The sequence below is a fragment of the Hippoglossus hippoglossus genome, chromosome 23 (genome assembly GCF_009819705.1).
Source record: "Hippoglossus hippoglossus isolate fHipHip1 chromosome 23, fHipHip1.pri, whole genome shotgun sequence".
NCBI lineage: Eukaryota > Metazoa > Chordata > Actinopteri > Pleuronectiformes > Pleuronectidae > Hippoglossus > Hippoglossus hippoglossus.
This window is the reverse complement of record NC_047173.1, coordinates 15,050,833-15,067,271: the sequence shown is the minus strand read 5'-3', so window position 1 is coordinate 15,067,271 and position 16,439 is coordinate 15,050,833. Positions and strand designations below refer to the sequence as shown.

Sequence of the window (16,439 nt, the reverse complement as noted above, 5' to 3'; positions counted from 1 at the left end):
ATCATGTCTTTCAGGATAATTACATTCAAAATATTTTTGCCGTGATCACTCCGAGAGTCCTTATTAATTCCACCCTGAAATTACTAGACAACATCATTTAAACCAAGTGGACAGAAATCCACTCAACGGAATCGACGGAAGACGAAAAAAAGTCGTAGACGTCAAACACACAGCAGCCGTCCAAAGGGCAGAGCAGAATATGGGTTTGTCGTGCCGCCTCAAATAGATCTTTATTTAGGATAATGGGTTACGAAGGGTGGAGGGTAGACAGGAGTCATTTTGGGCAGTGACAGTTACGGTGATAAAAATGGGTCGAAAATGCTCCGAATTACTTTATAAATGTAAGAGCTGCGGGTCAAAGCTGTAATCATTTGTCAAAAAGTGTATAAAAGCTTTTGGAAGTGGTTTGGAACTGGAAAATATCCTTTTAATCTATTAATTCCTGGCCCTTAATACAGCATTATCAGCACAACATTGTAATTGCACGTGTTCTGGTGTTATAATTATAATTTATTTGAAATTTTGGTCACTTTAAAACAATATTTTGATCATGCTGTCACATTATCTTGCTTCTTGGTGCAGAAACTCTCTGAATCTGTTGTGGTGACGGAAAAAGAAAAGAATAAAAAAGGTTTGCTCTTCTCTAAACTTCGTCATTACTCGGTGCCAAACGAGTTGAATCATGCCATTTAGTAAATGTCATGCCTCTGGACTGTCATTAGTTGATCCCTCTCTGTTTGGGAGCTGTTGGTATCCCATTGACTTTTACAGGACATTTCGACAAAGGGCAGCTCCACATGTGGTGCAGGTGTTGAAGGAAGCGCACGCGAGGCTTCTGAAGTCGTGTTATTCGGATTTTCCAACACGGTGAAGCTGGATTTTTGCAGAGTGACTTTCAAAAAGCAAGTGATGGAGAAGTCTGACCAACTCGACAGATTGTGCAGGAAGTAAAGTGCGATTTGAATACTGACTTTCAGGAGTCACCTTCAGGTATCGCTCCATTTTGAGATGGTCGGGTTTTAAAAGGTTCACAGGTCATTTTCACACCGGCGGTTGAGAAAATGAGGCAGAGACGGAAATTGCACAAACATGTCCAGGATCATTCTATCCGTCCGTTCTCGCTCTCCCTGGCACCCTGACCCCCGACGGCCCCCCGGTGCGGATGAGCGCCTCCTCGCACCAGGGACCCTGGAGATGGAGGAGATTGTCCAGAGGAGCAGGAGCATGAAACCAACCGATAATGAAATATGAGCAGTTTTCTTCAAGAACAAGATAAGACCTGCTTCTCATCTCTGTCCGGACTATCAGGATCTAGAGGTTATATGAAATCCCAGGAGGACGTAGAAACAAACCGGATCAACGTTTGGTGTAATAGCAGTAATAGATAATATTACAGATACAAATATAATTTAGATATATTCTCTTCAAAACTATGCCTTTAACGTTGACTTTGTTTTTCAATTACACATTTAAAGTCCATGTAACTTGTCACATTTAATTTAATGCTTTCTTTATTTAATCAAACTTATACATAAGTAGTATAAGTATATTAAACATGAGTTCTATGCATAAGTTTAAGTAATCAAACTTACACATAAGTAAATACCATAGCGGTAAATATAGGTGCATTAAAGTAAAGGCATCTTCACTGCATCAACTGAGACACTGACTTGTTGCAGTCGAACCATGTTCACATGCATTGAAATCTGTAATTCACTGAGTGATGATGAGGACGAGACGAAGGATTCTGATATTTCCTGAACTCGAGCGGAGGCAGCTCTGAATTGCCGTCGCCCTCAGTGTCTATATTTCAAATGACAAACCCTACAACCTCCCATAAAAATGCTAATGGGGATTATGGAGGGAGCCGGCAGCACTTTCGATCAAGCGAGTGAGGCCATTATCTGGAAATTTAGTCGACATTAGTCCTGATGTGGTTCCTACACTGAAGCTTCTCGCCTCACGAGGTGGAGGGAATTAATGCATTTCAGTCGTATACCAGAGGCTCTGCACGGTGAACGGAGGATTCATGCCCCAGTTGCAGTCAGGCTGCTGATTGGCGTGTGTGTGTGTGTGTGTGTGGAGGAAGTGAGCCCCCCGCCACCGTCACATTGCATTACCGACTCAGTGGCACGGTATCATCACATCAAATTAGTCTTAATGAACACAAGCGAGTCGATTGAGGAGAGAGATAATCAAACTTTTATTAAATGACTTAATCTTCTGTACATGCATAATGTAATGGGAAGGAGAGACGGGTCTGTGATGTTCTGTCTGCGACGGGTTTGAAGGCAGAAAAAAAAAACAAGTGAGCGCATATGTGGAAGCAGAGTCGTCTATTGATCGTCTATCGATGATTTGCCACAGCGAGCGGCTCCTCGCTGGATTTAACATGTATCTAAGTACAGAAAGTAAAATGCCTCAACCAGCCGAACCTGCTCCCTTGAGTAAACGACAGAGATGCATTTCAAATATCCTTCAGTTCATTTGGTTATCGTACGAAGATGCACTGTAGCTCACTCCACACATCGCAGATGCCGTAAATCAGAGCAGCTATCTCACTATCACATATTGCAAAAGACCATAACTTGTAAACAAGAGCAAATAAAAACAAACAAAAAGGAGAGAATCCACATACAGTTTATACTAGACGAGGGTTTCACCCTAAAACATCTCATCACAGACATTATACTCAGATGCTAACATTAAAAAAAGCATAAAGCGTTTCAATTTATAGAAATTCTTGCTTGTGCCGTCAAATTTAGATATTTTCCTCATTCGGGTTTGTAGATGCTCCAGTGGGATTCAAATGTACCAAGAAATAATCGTTGAAAAAAAAAGGTAAATCTGGCACCGGAGAACCAGATTTTTATTGTATTTTTAAAAGATTTGATAAAAACAAAAATCTCACATGCATTGCAAGGCGCTGAGCCCACTTTGGCTGATGGTACTGACGCAGTAATTATGTTGAATTTGGTCCAAATGTCCAACTAGGGAAGAGGATCAGGGACAGGATTAAAAAAAATGAGGAGGAAGAATGTTTTCTGAAAAATATTTACCCTTGTTTTGACATTTTCACAGATTCCTTAGGGGTTGATTCATGGATAATGATGTAAGAATTGAGACATACTTCGGGAACTGATTTCTATGAGTGAGCCTGTGTGGTTTCTCCTAAACAGCAACAATTTCACCAATTCATATACACAAGGTGTTTTGTTTTTAACATTAGTGATTTTATAGTCTTAAAAAAACCCTTCTCCTCATTATTTCTTGTGCCCGACCTTAAGAATCTTCCCTGGTCCCAGAGACAGTACAACACTGGAGATCTTCCATGTGCAAAGACGTGGAAATGTCTAAAATACGAGACTTTTCTTTTTAGCCTCTCAACAAGTTTTAAGAGACTCGGTGTGCGCTCGTTCTCGCAGCACATACATTCATTCACTTTTGCTTTTTAAGACCTTGTCAAGAATCTAAAATAATGAACAGATCTAAATGGCCTATATACAATACATTTACATTAAATATGTGTATATCCTGTCAGGAGCACGTCAGCACCCCCGCTTCACTCAGCTTTCACCACGATGCATTCAAGGCTGAGAGGCTCTCAGGACTTTGCAGTTTCACCTCTAACACACAAATAGAGACAGAATCAAACAGTTAAAAAGGCCACGGTGAAGGACTTGACCCAGGGGCAGGAGGTCGGGAGAGAGAGAGGGGGGGGGGGGCTTCTACCTGGTCAGCTGACCCACCACCTTCAGCAGAGTCTTGTTCTCCTGTTTGAGCTGCTCGTTCTCATCTTCAATGTCGTCCAGGTCCTGCAGGGAAGGAGAAGCACACACACACACATCTCGGTGGTTATCACGGTTTCACCTGTAATTAATGCAGACTTAACATTTGAAAATGGTAAATCTACAACTTTCTGTATCATCAGATTTACGATCTCTAAAGTTTGATTGGCTCAGCTTCTGTTTCCAGGGATCTGATCTCTCGTCTTCAAATATCAAGAGGCTGATGCTTCATCTCCTCTTCCTCCCACAAACAAACTTCTGCAGTGACCAAGCTTCAATCCTCCTCCACCGAGACGCCGCACTGGATCAGCCGTTATCTCCTGCCTTCCCATCAGCCCTTGCAGGAGCCTCTCGGGGACATTTCTGATGGCTATCGACACGACCGCCGTCCTTACATGAAGCAGTTTTTCTCATGACCAGCTTCCATCAGATGTTATCAGCAAGACGCCTCCTGGAATATTGGGCTCTTTGTGTTTGCTGATGGTTTTCTGAGTGTGCATCCTAACGACAGAAGTGTCCAGATAATAACAACATAATTCCACTTGTTGCTGAAAATGTACACGTGTGATCTCTTGTTTAGATCCGACTGGCTCTGCAGAGGAGAGGTGAGATCTTCTTTCTCTGATCTGTCTCCACCCGCCGCGTTTCCCTTCACAGATATATTCTACCTGTGACCCAGAAAACGCAGGTGACGGCTGCGAGTCGGGATCGGTGGCGGTCTGCGGGTGAGAAGGAGCGACGGGTTCAGAGAGTTCGGGGAGGTTTCGCTCGGCTAACCCGAGCGTCCCGACCTCTCAACCCCGACTGCAGCGCGAGGAGGAAACAGGATCTGCACCAGTGAGGCCGAACCAAACAAAAGAAACATGCTTGTGGGTTCATGTCAGACTTTCTGATGACAGTGAGGCTGTTCTTCTCCTTCCCTCATGAAGGGGCTTTAAACTGTTCACTGTGTTTACAGAGTTTGACTCAATAAAACTTTGACCCTGCAAAAGCTGACCTCGGTGGTTCATGTCAAATTTGACAGGAAGCAGAATTTACAGCAGCATCAAACCACATAGTGATTCTATAGAGATTTATATAGTGTTTATAGTGTTTTCACACATGAACCTTTCACCTACAGGCAATTTCTACTCAACCCAACCAGCCGGAGAACCTGGAGAAAACCAGAGGCGGGGAAAAGGACGTGAGGTTCAAACCCAGAACCTGCTGAATTTAGCCTGAGTGTGGATCAATTCATAACAAAGATGAATTGATAATCAACAAACTGAATCCGCTCATGTGCAGTGAACCACGAAAGAAAGAAACCCGACTGTGAAATGAAGCCGCTCCTCTGAAGGAAGCTGACAGAAAATCGTTCTCTTGCAGCAGAGGTGGACTGACCGGCTGGAGACGGCACGGCTGTAATTCGACGATCATTTCATTTTGGCCCGTGGCTCGACTTTGACTGAATGTGGAAGGACACGGTGAGTGTGATGTTGAAATTCACTTTGAGAGTTTTAATTGGAGGCTTTTTTTGAAATGTGAAGGGTGAACACGCACCGAACTTCCTCGAGGGGGAGAAGAGAACGTGTAGCGAGAGATTCAACCCGGCTGAGAAGAGCCGAAGAGGATATTTGTGTTTCTTTCAGCTGCCACTGCACAATTTATTTCTTATTGATTTCTTTGTTTTGTTTTTATTCTATAAAAAAACCCAACTATTCTTACAAACCCTCTGAGACGAGGATCATAACAGGAGTGCACTTTGATTTTTTAAGTGTTTGCCCAATGCGACTGAAAATACCCTTTAATTTACGCTGACAAAAACTCACAAATAATCGTTCTCAATTTTCCTCAGACACACAATCATGTTCTTATCCAGCAGGCAGCAAACTTGTGCTCAGTGGGTAAATCAATAAGACATAAACGCCACCATCTGCACTGACCAGCAACTTTTCAGGCTCAAATGTCACCGAACCACTGGTGAGTTTTTTGAACGGTGTTTAAAATGAAAGATTGCTCCGACTGTGCCTGTGAGCAAAATATATATCATTAAGTTGTGTGTAAACCCCCAGAAATAGGTTTGTTGACGTCCAAATCCTAATGGACTGCAGGAGAAAATCATTGTAGTGAAACACACAGCTATTATACACGACTCCGCTAAAATGCCAGCTGATGATCTGCAGCCCCCGCGAGGCGCCCACACGTGAAAACACACAGCGTCGCTCAGAACATCAGACACGAGAGCGGAACGTGAATGTGGGCCGGACTCACTCTGTTCAGCAAGTCGATTTCCTCCCTCAGCTTCCCGATGAGGTCGTCTTTGTCCTGGTGGGCCTTCAGCAGCCGGGCGCTCTCCTGGCGCTCTCTGGCCAGCTCCTGCAACCACACAACATTAAGGGGTATTAATGAAAGCCCGGTATGGGTCGCCTCAGGTTGTCAGTGCTTCCCTGATATTCCTTCCCCTCGCCCTCAATCCAATGACCCCCCCAGCTTGTTTCTTTTGTAAGGATCTAGACTGATGGACTGGATTATCAGCGACCTACCTGACCTGTGTCACTCACACACACCTCTCCCTGTATGGAAGTGAAATAAAGAATGAGCAGAAATACCATTTGAAACGTGTTCCTGGTGATTTGACCCAGAGCAGCACCTCTCTCTGAAGTCTCGGAGGTCACAGCAGTACTCACTGACTTTAAAAAGCTTTTTGGAAAATCCCCCCTGAGTGACATTTGATGCTGAGCAGCGTTTCTGCAGTGGCAGCAGTCGGGCGGTTTGAGAGTGTTGATAGGAGCGCTGAGCGAAGGAAAAGACATATCTGCGCTGTGAAAGGTCATCGCTTCAACAACACCGAGGAGAGTTTGAGTCTGCGCCGAGCCGCACTTCCACGTCGGGAGATCAGACCCCGAGCTGCCACTCAGAGGAAGGAGAGGGGAAAACTCATCTGAACAAAAAGCTGCTGACAGAGGCCAGAAAACTTTTTTAAATGGAAGCTCGTAAAACCTCGAATGGAGAGGTGATTGATTTTTTGGCAGTGACAGCAGTGATTTTACATTTCTACAGCTCAAGTCAAGGTAGCTTTAGATATGTTGAAGGAAACAGAGATTATGATTCACATATTTCTGATATAAACTCCTTCAGAATTCAGGGTGTAGGTCGGAGATGAGGTAACGTCACAATCAATTTGTCTTCCGTCTCCATATTCTTCTACTTGAGCAACGAATAAACCTGTTTACTGAAACTAGGGAGAGGAATTAATCCTAAAAACACTATAAAAAGAAAGAGGTTGTAAAAGATCGGATGAGTTAGAAACCGAAATTTAACCGACTCTTCAATTCACTCTTCAATTAGCTCCTCAAGTGGCAGGAATTACTGGTAGAAACCACAGTGAATTAGTCAGAGTGAGACATCGTCTGCAAAATGTTTTTCGAGTCTTGTTCCAAATGTTGTTGCAGCTTCACGAACAACAGCCTCTGTGACCTTTTCACAGCAGGAGGCGATAAAAGCTGCCGACGTGCGAGTCCTCACGTCCTGAAGCAGATGTTTCATTTACTCACCTTTAAAGCAGCAGAAATTAACATGTGTTTTCGTTTAGAGGCCGAAATTAACTCTGTGTAACTTGTGTGATGACAGTTGTGCCATTAAAGGAATAGTTTGACATTTTAAGAGGAAGTTCGTCAGTTAAATTGCAATCGGTCTCGTCACACTCCGGAGAAGACAGTGGTGATATGAACGTCAGTGAACGCACCCTCTCCAGCTCCTCCATCCTTTTCTCCAGACCTCCCTGCGCCGCAGCTCCTCCGTCTCTGGCCTGACGGTTGTGCCGTTGCCGGCTGTTCCCGCCCACCTCCTCCTCAGACCCTGGTCCTGCAGCACTGTGACACACAAACACAAACAAAACCTCGTAACAACTACGACAAAACTTGCTTTTTACATTTCAAATTCATGGCAAGAAAGGAAAAAGTTTGGAGTGACAATTCTGTCCAATTTCCACTATTCAAAGTGCTCGGGCGCAGCGTTCGCTCCGTTTGAAGTTATGAATCATAGCCACGTTATTAAACTTCAATGGGATGACACATCCATCATCAAAAGAACAGGTGGGAATATCTTCTGTGTGCTTGCCCTTTCAATTAGCCATGCATTATTAACACCCCCCCACCCTGTCCTTTTATTCCACTAATGGAGGAAAGGGCCGGGAGTGGTTTGCAACTTTGCTGCGAAAAAGGCTGATAAAGAAAAACAATTTACGCAGCGCGTTACTTCAAATGGGCTCCGGAATGGCGGCGGTGACATGTGACGAAGAAAAGGTTTCAAAGGCTTTTTGTCTGCAGCGCGAGCGGAACATTAACTTTATCTCCGGTTCACGATTCTCAGGCTGCTGGGAAGGAATATTCATGTGCAATTTATTTTCTTACTGATCCTATTTCAATAATTATTGACGTAGAAGCTTGGAATGAGCGGCTGGCTCCGTACACCCCCCCCCCCCACCCTGTACTCCCACAGACTGGCCCTGCACGGGAATCAAACTGTTGAGGAGGCCGAGCAGTCTGAAGGAGGCTGTCAGCGTTTCTCTGCAGCGGAAAACAGACAGGAAAGCTGCCGGCAACACAAAGGACAGATAAAACTCCTTTGTACCATCTGCTCTCTTTTCAGGAACCTGCCAAATATGATGTATATGATATGTGATTTCACACAGTGCAAATAGTATAAAGACAAACTACAGACAATGACGTTATCACAGGATGTAAATCATGACTCTTCAATCTATTTAACTCAATTCTTCTGTTCTCTATTGACGGGTCTAGGGTCACGGTGCTGTTTCTCACACACACACACGGAGAAGCAGTATTTTTTTTCTGTTCCTTGACATCTTACAGAACCAGCCTCTTATTTTCCGCTCGTCCTCATCGAGAGAAAACACAACAGCCGACATCGCTCCTGATCAAGAAGTCATCCTTGGAAACGCTCTCCTCTGCGCTCGCCTACACCCGAGATCGAGTGCATTTCATTTGTCTCTCTCAGCGTGGCTCTGCGAGGCTACTCCCCGCTTTATCGGCATGAGCACACACGCAGACACACGTGCGAAATGCTTGTGCATGCACACACATATGCATTTAAAGAACGTGACGCTGAATACATCCCTTCATCTACGATGCCTTCAAAACATGCAAAAACAAAACCACAACATGCTTCTTGCTTTGAGAGATATCTCCATTGTTGAACCCACAGACGCATGCAGACAACACACACTCTCGCAGGAGCTCAGCAGGCGATGGGAGTCCAAACATCGGTGGCCTGCAGTACTAAATTTCACACCGTGGCCCATTAGCGCCCTGCAGGATGAGGTCTGGGGGAGAGAGAGAGTCTGAGCCAATCACACGCTCTCTTAGGAGCCTCAGCAGGTGGGAGGGAGAAGGCACAGAAGAAGATCCAATAACAGCAGCAGCCACAGGTATAACAACGTCTCGCACAGACTCAAAGTGTGAATGTGGAATAAGTCCAAGCGCATGGAGCTCGAGCAGCTCCCTGCCTGGCGCCGACACGTGGAAAGAAAACAGTCCAGAGTTTGCATAATTTATTGGCGGGGGTCTTTCTGGTGCAGCTGATTAATTCCAGTCACTTCTGTTTTTAATCTCCCTGGCTGCTGAGTTCAATCTTTCTGAACAGGTAGAGCTGGCGCGGCTGTGCTTTGGTTTTGAATTGAACCCGATCAATGAGGATTTTTTGGGGGGGCTGGTGCTGATATTAAGGCGTAAAACAATTTCTTACCAGAACCAAAATACAACCAAATATATAGAAAATATCTGCTCTATGCTTTAAGACCAGAAGCTGAACACTGCTTTATAAACTGTGTAATATTTTGAGTTGAGTTGAAACGGGGCCTGTTCAATAGGAGGAGGGACTTTGGTTTTTTCACATATACGACGGAACATCATGAATCAAATCCTGGTTTTGTGGTTTGAAAAGAAGAGAGTTGACAGAAGAGAAGAAGAGAAAAATCAGCGGGACACTTAATGTGTGAAGTCGCTCTTTCAGCCATCTTGTGCGGCCCGGCCCACCTGGCGGGTTCTAATCCGCTGGAGAGCTGCGGAGCGTCCAAGTGCAGCCGGGCCAGCTGATGAGAGCCGCCGCCATAATTACGTGGCCAGATTGAATGTCAGCTGGTGAACTCGGCTGCTGGCGTCGGCCCCAACTTCTCCATTTGGTTTGCAAATAAAGCAAAATGAAAAAACACGCAGGACAAACAAAGAGGAGCTCAGAGGGAACGGTGGTGATGCAAGATGCGTTGATCCAGAGGTAATACATGTTTCTCTTCCCACCACAACATTGTCACTGGTTGTGTTGGTTTCCAGAGCGAATGTGACATTGAACATGACTAACTTGGGGAAAAAACTAAAACGCAAAGTCCCTGGCTCGCTTCAAAAACCTGCTTATTCCAGCCAAACTTCGGTGTCAAAGAGGTGTTTGTTCAGTCGATCAAATGACGTCCTCCTGCCTCTTTCAAACCTCAAAACACACCGAACCAATCTTGACCCAACTGAACACACACTCACATCTTAGACTTTAAACCTCTCAAAGCAAACGATTTGCTTTCACCGCTCTCTGCAGTGAGGCGATAGTCTCAACGACGTGTTCAGGGTGCAGATGGCGTCCTGTCAACCACTGTTAAAAAACAGTCATCAACCGTCGTCCCTCTTCAGCCGCGGCGGCATGAAAGGAGGAGCGGCGCTGAGGGGGAAATAATCAACAGTGACGCATCGGGCCCTCGGACCGTTTCAGGAGAAATCTCCTCTTGTAGCTAATGACTCAAACTGCTGTTTCTCATCCCCGCCTCTGTTCCTCCTCTTGACATATTACCGGTGATGCTGCGGCGGATAAACTCCACTCTCGGCGGCAGGATAATACAGTGAGTCTCACCTCTTGTGCCGGCTGCTCCCGCATCTCGGGCTGTCCTGGAAAAACAAACAAGAAGAGAGAGGAGAAAAGGAATGAGCAGGAATGCCTTCAGACAGAAAACAATAACTTTAGAGCCTAAACTACGTCTCTGGTGCTTTGTGAGATTTAGAAATGTGCCGAGTGAAGCTGCCAAGTCTTCAATTTCATCTCTCGAAAACATGGCAGAGAGGTTTGACGTGTCGTCTGTTGTGCTCTTGTGCCTTGGGTTGTGTTGGTTCGCCCAAAAGAGGAAAAACACAAAATTCCATCTACAGGATAAGAGACATTTATCAGGAGCAGCATTTATAGAAAAGCCTCTGGGTCGCGTCTGAACTCCGGTGAATCGCAGCCGCTCAGCTGATATATCGACGAGATGCTTTGCTGCATTTAATAGTTCTGCAGGAGCCCTATAGCCCCCAGATGAGAAATCTTGTTTTGCAACACCGATGTGCGTGTTTATCTTCTCCTCCCATTATTTCTGTGATCTAAAAGGTTGTTTAGACGTATAGAGCAGTGACGCCATCACCTTCGGTAAAATAGCGCTTCCCCCAGAAAACAATGAGGTGTGTGTCGGAGACGCTGTGAGACGAATACGAATCCGCTCTGTCCTCGGGTCTTGTGCAGCGAAGGGTCCCGGCTTTGATTGAGGAGCCTCGGGTCGGCTACCATCCATCAGTCAGAGCTCGGCTTAAAGCAGACGCAGGGAAACAACCGGTGGCCGACTCCTAGCATGCGCCGGCGTCTCTGTCTCAGTGACACGCCATTCGTTACCTGTGGATGAAATCCTGACCCTCATCTGTCCCCGGCTCGGGCCCCCCCCCCGACAGATTTACTAAGACGGAGCGCAGTGAGAGATCAGTCTGCTGCAGCACTTGGGTTTAGAAACTGGCATTTTACAAGATATTGTTTCATGGAGCAGACGTCAACCCGGCACCAGTCGGAGAAGTTCAATCTTTCTCCACAAGCTGTCTCACGAGCAATCTAGTCTAAGGCCGATAGATGGCGCTATATCTTACAAATTCAATGTAAACACTGGTCCTGAAGCTCCTGAAACATCTCAATACATCAGGAGGGGGGGGCCTTAAAGAGACAGGAGCTAAAACCGGGTGTTTCAGACAGAGGCTGAGAAGAGGAGCTGCAGCAATGGACAGTCTGAGGACAGAATACGTCTCCTTTAAGGACCAAGACAAGTCCATAAGGTCAGTGTCTCACTTTTCAGTCTGAAAATAAGATTAACTTTCATTGTAGGGTAATATTCGAAAATCGTCCGTCACAGTTTTCCCAAATTGCTTGTTTATATCTGATTTAAGAAGCTGGCATCACAAAGACAAACAAATAGGCTCAGCTCAGTCCCACAGTAAAAAGTTAGATAAGAGAGAACCAGACCAGTAAAGAGAAAACAGCAAAATAAGAAGAAAGAAAAACTATTTTTAGTTGAGATATGGTTCATATAGTTTTCAAGGCCGGGTTCCTCCTAAAACAGATACGAGTCAACACAGATCAGAGTGTAGGAATAAAAAAATGCTGTCTAAATGTAAATGTGTGTATTGCTTTCACAGTCCAGTATAAATTGAGACCCAGAAAACCAGTCTGCTGCTGGTTTCCAATATGCACCTGAACACTTGGGGAAAAGAATTATCTATATTCATCATAGTTTCATATTCGACGGATTTGGCAGGAAGTCGAGGGTCAGTAAAGTGGGTTGATGAGTTTTCTGAGGTGAAAAGGGTCAAAACAACAATATAGGAGAAGGTCAGAGTGGTGAGCAGATGTGTGAGTCTGTGCCAGTCATCATTCAGACGATATGGAGAGTAGAAACAAAAGAGAACAGACGGAGCACAGGAGCTTTATCCACTGAATCAGTAACGACAAACTAAAACCTGCAAGTGACGTGTTTGCTGAAAACAGGCGTCACGTTTTACCTGCTCTGTTGTTAAAGAGGAGATGCTCTGCAGTTCTCTCACACGCCGTTTTCTAATTAAGACGCTAACCTGACCGAGCGGTTTGAGCTTTCACTCCCCGGCTGAGGAGACAAGACGACAAACTGAAACACGCACGAAGGACGGGAGACGAAAAACAGCTGCAGGGGAATTAAACTGCTCTTTGTGCGACTGATGCACATGTGAGGTAATCACAGGTGTATTTACCTTCTCACAGCAGTTGGGTTGTTTGTCAGCAGGATTAAAAACAGAGATTGCTAAATCTGAATTCCATGAAATTCGGAGGAAGGATGAGACATGAGCAGTGTGTGAAAATATCCGTTATCAGTGTGTCGTTCTAGTTTACCTTCTCCTCTACGCCGCAGACTTCCTGGTTTGAAGCCTAAAGTGTTTTTTGCTGGTGTCCTGTCAAAGAAATGTCTTTGTGTTTTAATTGGTTAATTGGTATGAGTCTCGTTAAAAAAGGTGCGAGATGGAGGTCGTCGGCAGAACGAGTTTCGCAGGTGAAGGAGGAGAGAGAGAAAAAAAGAGAGGGTGGAGCTCTCTGCTGCGGACACGGCGCCACATTAAAAGCAGATGATGGCGAGGAATGTTCCGTACGCTGCTGGCTGCTGGATCACTGCAGCAGGTTTCCATGTCGGACTCGAACACACGAGGCTCGATAAACCAGGACCACATGTGCTCTGACCGGGCCACACATGTCAGAGATGCGTGTCCTGCCACATGCACAAATATGCACGAAGAGCATATATCAAACTGTTTACATGCGTCCCAGGAAAGACGTCGCTGCAGAATTTAAATACACGAATCGTGGCCAGGATCCTCTCTGGAGTTTCCATCACACAAGAGTTACAGCTCGTCTCAAAGCTGAAAACAAGCAGAACCAAGCTTCAGATTTAAAACTTGTTCACCCACACACTGTATCTTGATAACGGCTGAGAGGCCAGGACAGGACGCTCTACATCACATCGTCCCTGACACGGCAATTACTCGTCCCCCCGGTGGTAAATGGGGCCTGAGACGACGACCACATTTTTGGTGATGCTCCGTCTTAACAGATGACGGCTGTGTAGTAAATCCTCTGACCACACTGGAGCCGTGCCACCCTCCTCTGCCTCCTCACGAGCAGAGCTGGCACTGGACCCCCCCCAGCAGCCACATGAACGCCAGCGCCACGGAGACGTCTAATGGTTTTTCCCTGCATCTGGTGCGCGTTAGGCCTTGTGTTGTGACAATAGAATCAGCAGACACGAGTGGACGTGTTCTCAGATCTGAGGCCAAGCTGCAGAGAGACGATTCAGCCAAGAGCCTCGTTGTTTGTTTATGCGCAGACGTCTTCGTGTAAATAATCAAATCCTTCGCTTCTTAGCGTTTTATTTCTGCGGGGCACATCTCAGCAGGTGCTGTCACAGTCTTCCTGTTAGTGCGGCGTCTGTGTACATACTTCGTACACAAGCCCTCGTTCTGTGTAAGCAGCCACAGCCCCCCCCCCCCCCGAACAGAATAAGCCCCCTGATGCAGAACAGCCGATCCGTCTGGAACGCGGCTCTCAGCTACATCCACACGACTCGTCAGCAACGCAGCAAATTTGATTCATATTTATTCTGTTTCGCTCAATTTTCATATCAGCCCGGATTACTTTCTTACAGAAACCCACACACAGGGTGGAGGTTTCAGTCGCTGTTACACAGTTGGATGCTTTTCATTTCCTCCCTGTTTCTCGGAGTCTTATTGAAAATCACCGTGTGCGACTCGTGAGTGGGTTTTGAAATTACAGACGCGACTGAATGTGAACTCCTCTTTGAAAAATAATGAGGACTGAAGTTCTGAGTGTGTCGATTCCTGGTTTGGTTTCATTTGCACTAATTAATTTATCGCCTCCGTTCTTCAGAAACACTCCTGGACACGTCAGGGGGGGGGGAAAGAGAAACCGAACTGTGCATGGCTTCACTTTTCATTAAGTAAACACTGAGCGACTCGCCAAAAAATTGAAAGAGTCACTTTGCAGTAATCACCGGCGTCTGGTTCACGTTGTTGAGAAGCAGACGTTGTTCACGGAACAGATCCGGACGCTGATGAACGAACCTCTTCACTTTGTTTTGTCATGTTTTAAAGGGCTGCAACTAATAATGAAAATCAAAAATGGTCCTTAATCAAGCAGTGATCAGGAAGAACCCAATCAGAATCTGATGAGGTTCAGAGGTTAATCTTTTCTCTCTGGGTTTAACTTTAGCCTCATTAGAAACAGAGGCTCTGTTCTTTTTGGGCTTGTTGAAATAAAGTGGAGTTGGAGCGAGAGGATCATCGAGTCGCTTTAACGACATTTTGGGACGTTTCTTTTTGCTTTCACCGGATTTCACAGCCGATGATGAAATGTAGAGACACATCTGCATCTCTGCAGCGTCTCTCACACAAGCTCAGCTCCTGAAATCTGCTGGTGTCTCCCTGAGCAACACTGCCTCCGTTTGGCAGCATGGACGCATCAGCCGGATGACAGACACTTCAGCCTGAGTGAATACTTCAGTGTGTGTGTATCTCATGTCACGTCTCACCAGTAAGTGGCCGGTGGCGGGGTCAGCAGCCATGGCCTCGTTCTGGAACGTGTTGGCCTGAACCAGCTCCTCCTCCCTCTTGTCCTTCTCCCCTGGGTCGTCGTCGTCCAGCTCGTCCAGACTCTGAGAGAAGAAGAGTTGGGAGAATAAATCATGAGATTGTCTTGCCTTGTAAAACTTCCATTTTAGTTTTGGTACTTAGTACATTTCATACAACTAGACTTTAACATTTAATCATCTTTATACACCAAGAAATCTGCTTTCTTGTGCTTGAATTCATTATCCTGATTTTAATTTCATAAATTACATATAAGAGCCGTACTGATTTATGGGTTTAACATATTAAAGATCCAAGTATTTAGTCTGGCTTTTAAGTAGTGTTTTATAATTTTATGTTTTATATTTTATCATTACATTTTGATCTATTTTGTCGTATTGTCTTGATTTGTCATTTTGATCAGATATTTATTATCTTCACTTTCTTTTATTGATTGCTTTGGTCTGTGTAGAATGAGAGCTTCATATCTACATCATTATATATAAATATCAAGCCGTGTTTTTTTGTCATAAGGGTTTGAAAACAACTTCTTTTCAATTTATCGTATCGGAAATCGTTTCCCTAATATTGTAGCGGAATCCCTGAAGAAAACCCCAAATAACTTGGTCCCTTCCACGGTTGACAGACGCACGGTGACAAGCGAGGTCATTCCCACCATCACAGCGACGGTGACCTCCGTCTCGTCTGTTCTTAATCCTCTTAAGACGTGATCACATTCACTTCCAGGAATCCCAGGGGAGCCGCAGCTCAAACACTAGCCAGAGTCCGCTCAGGACACAGGGTGACGCCTGCTCCGAGGCCTTTCACCTCCTGAGGACAGTCAGAGGGGATTTTTCTGACCAGAGGAATGTCCCTTTGAAAACACAATAAAAGACAAGAGCAAACAAACGGAGTGCAAACATCCCTTTGACGGACGAGGAGCCAGGAGATTTCTTTCATTATTTCTGGATAGATCTTAGACTTCGCCTGGGAAAACCTCCAACTCCTGGTTTCTGAGCTTTATCATGAAATATGTGCTCCGGCCCGGCTTCCTATTTGCATTAGTGTAGAGCAAACAGAGCTGCAGAGTTAGCGGGTTCGGATGAAGATGCATGGCCCTAAACAGAGCTGGACATTAGGACGGATGGTTGGATCGTGACGAGAGACAGAGACCGGGGGCCAAAACTCCCAGAGGGGCACAACGCAAACC

At 45.4% G+C, this 16,439-nt stretch overlaps 1 protein-coding gene across 8 annotated transcripts in view; it reads right to left on the bottom strand.

The window, feature by feature from the left end:
• Positions 1 to 2,179: 2,179 nt before the first annotated feature.
• The window catches only part of pawr (PRKC, apoptosis, WT1, regulator), a 44,182-nt gene continuing 29,922 nt past the window's right edge, over positions 2,180 to 16,439 (bottom strand). For 3 of the 8 annotated variants that reach the window (XM_034577594.1, XM_034577596.1, XM_034577595.1), the window contains exons 3-8: positions 15,193 to 15,315; positions 10,683 to 10,717; positions 7,513 to 7,639; positions 6,039 to 6,143; positions 3,733 to 3,815; positions 3,085 to 3,626 (exon numbers count right to left, since the gene is read on the bottom strand). In XM_034577594.1, coding sequence (XP_034433485.1) covers positions 3,605 to 3,626; positions 3,733 to 3,815; positions 6,039 to 6,143; positions 7,513 to 7,639; positions 10,683 to 10,717; positions 15,193 to 15,315 — 495 coding nt within the window. In that variant the 3' untranslated portion in view covers positions 3,085 to 3,604. Of the gene's footprint in view, positions 3,816 to 5,380; positions 5,972 to 6,007; positions 6,144 to 7,512; positions 7,640 to 10,682; positions 10,718 to 15,192; positions 15,316 to 16,439 lie in introns of those variants that run through there. The other 5 variants (XM_034577598.1, XM_034577597.1, XR_004613010.1 and 2 more) reach the window with 4 other exon arrangements.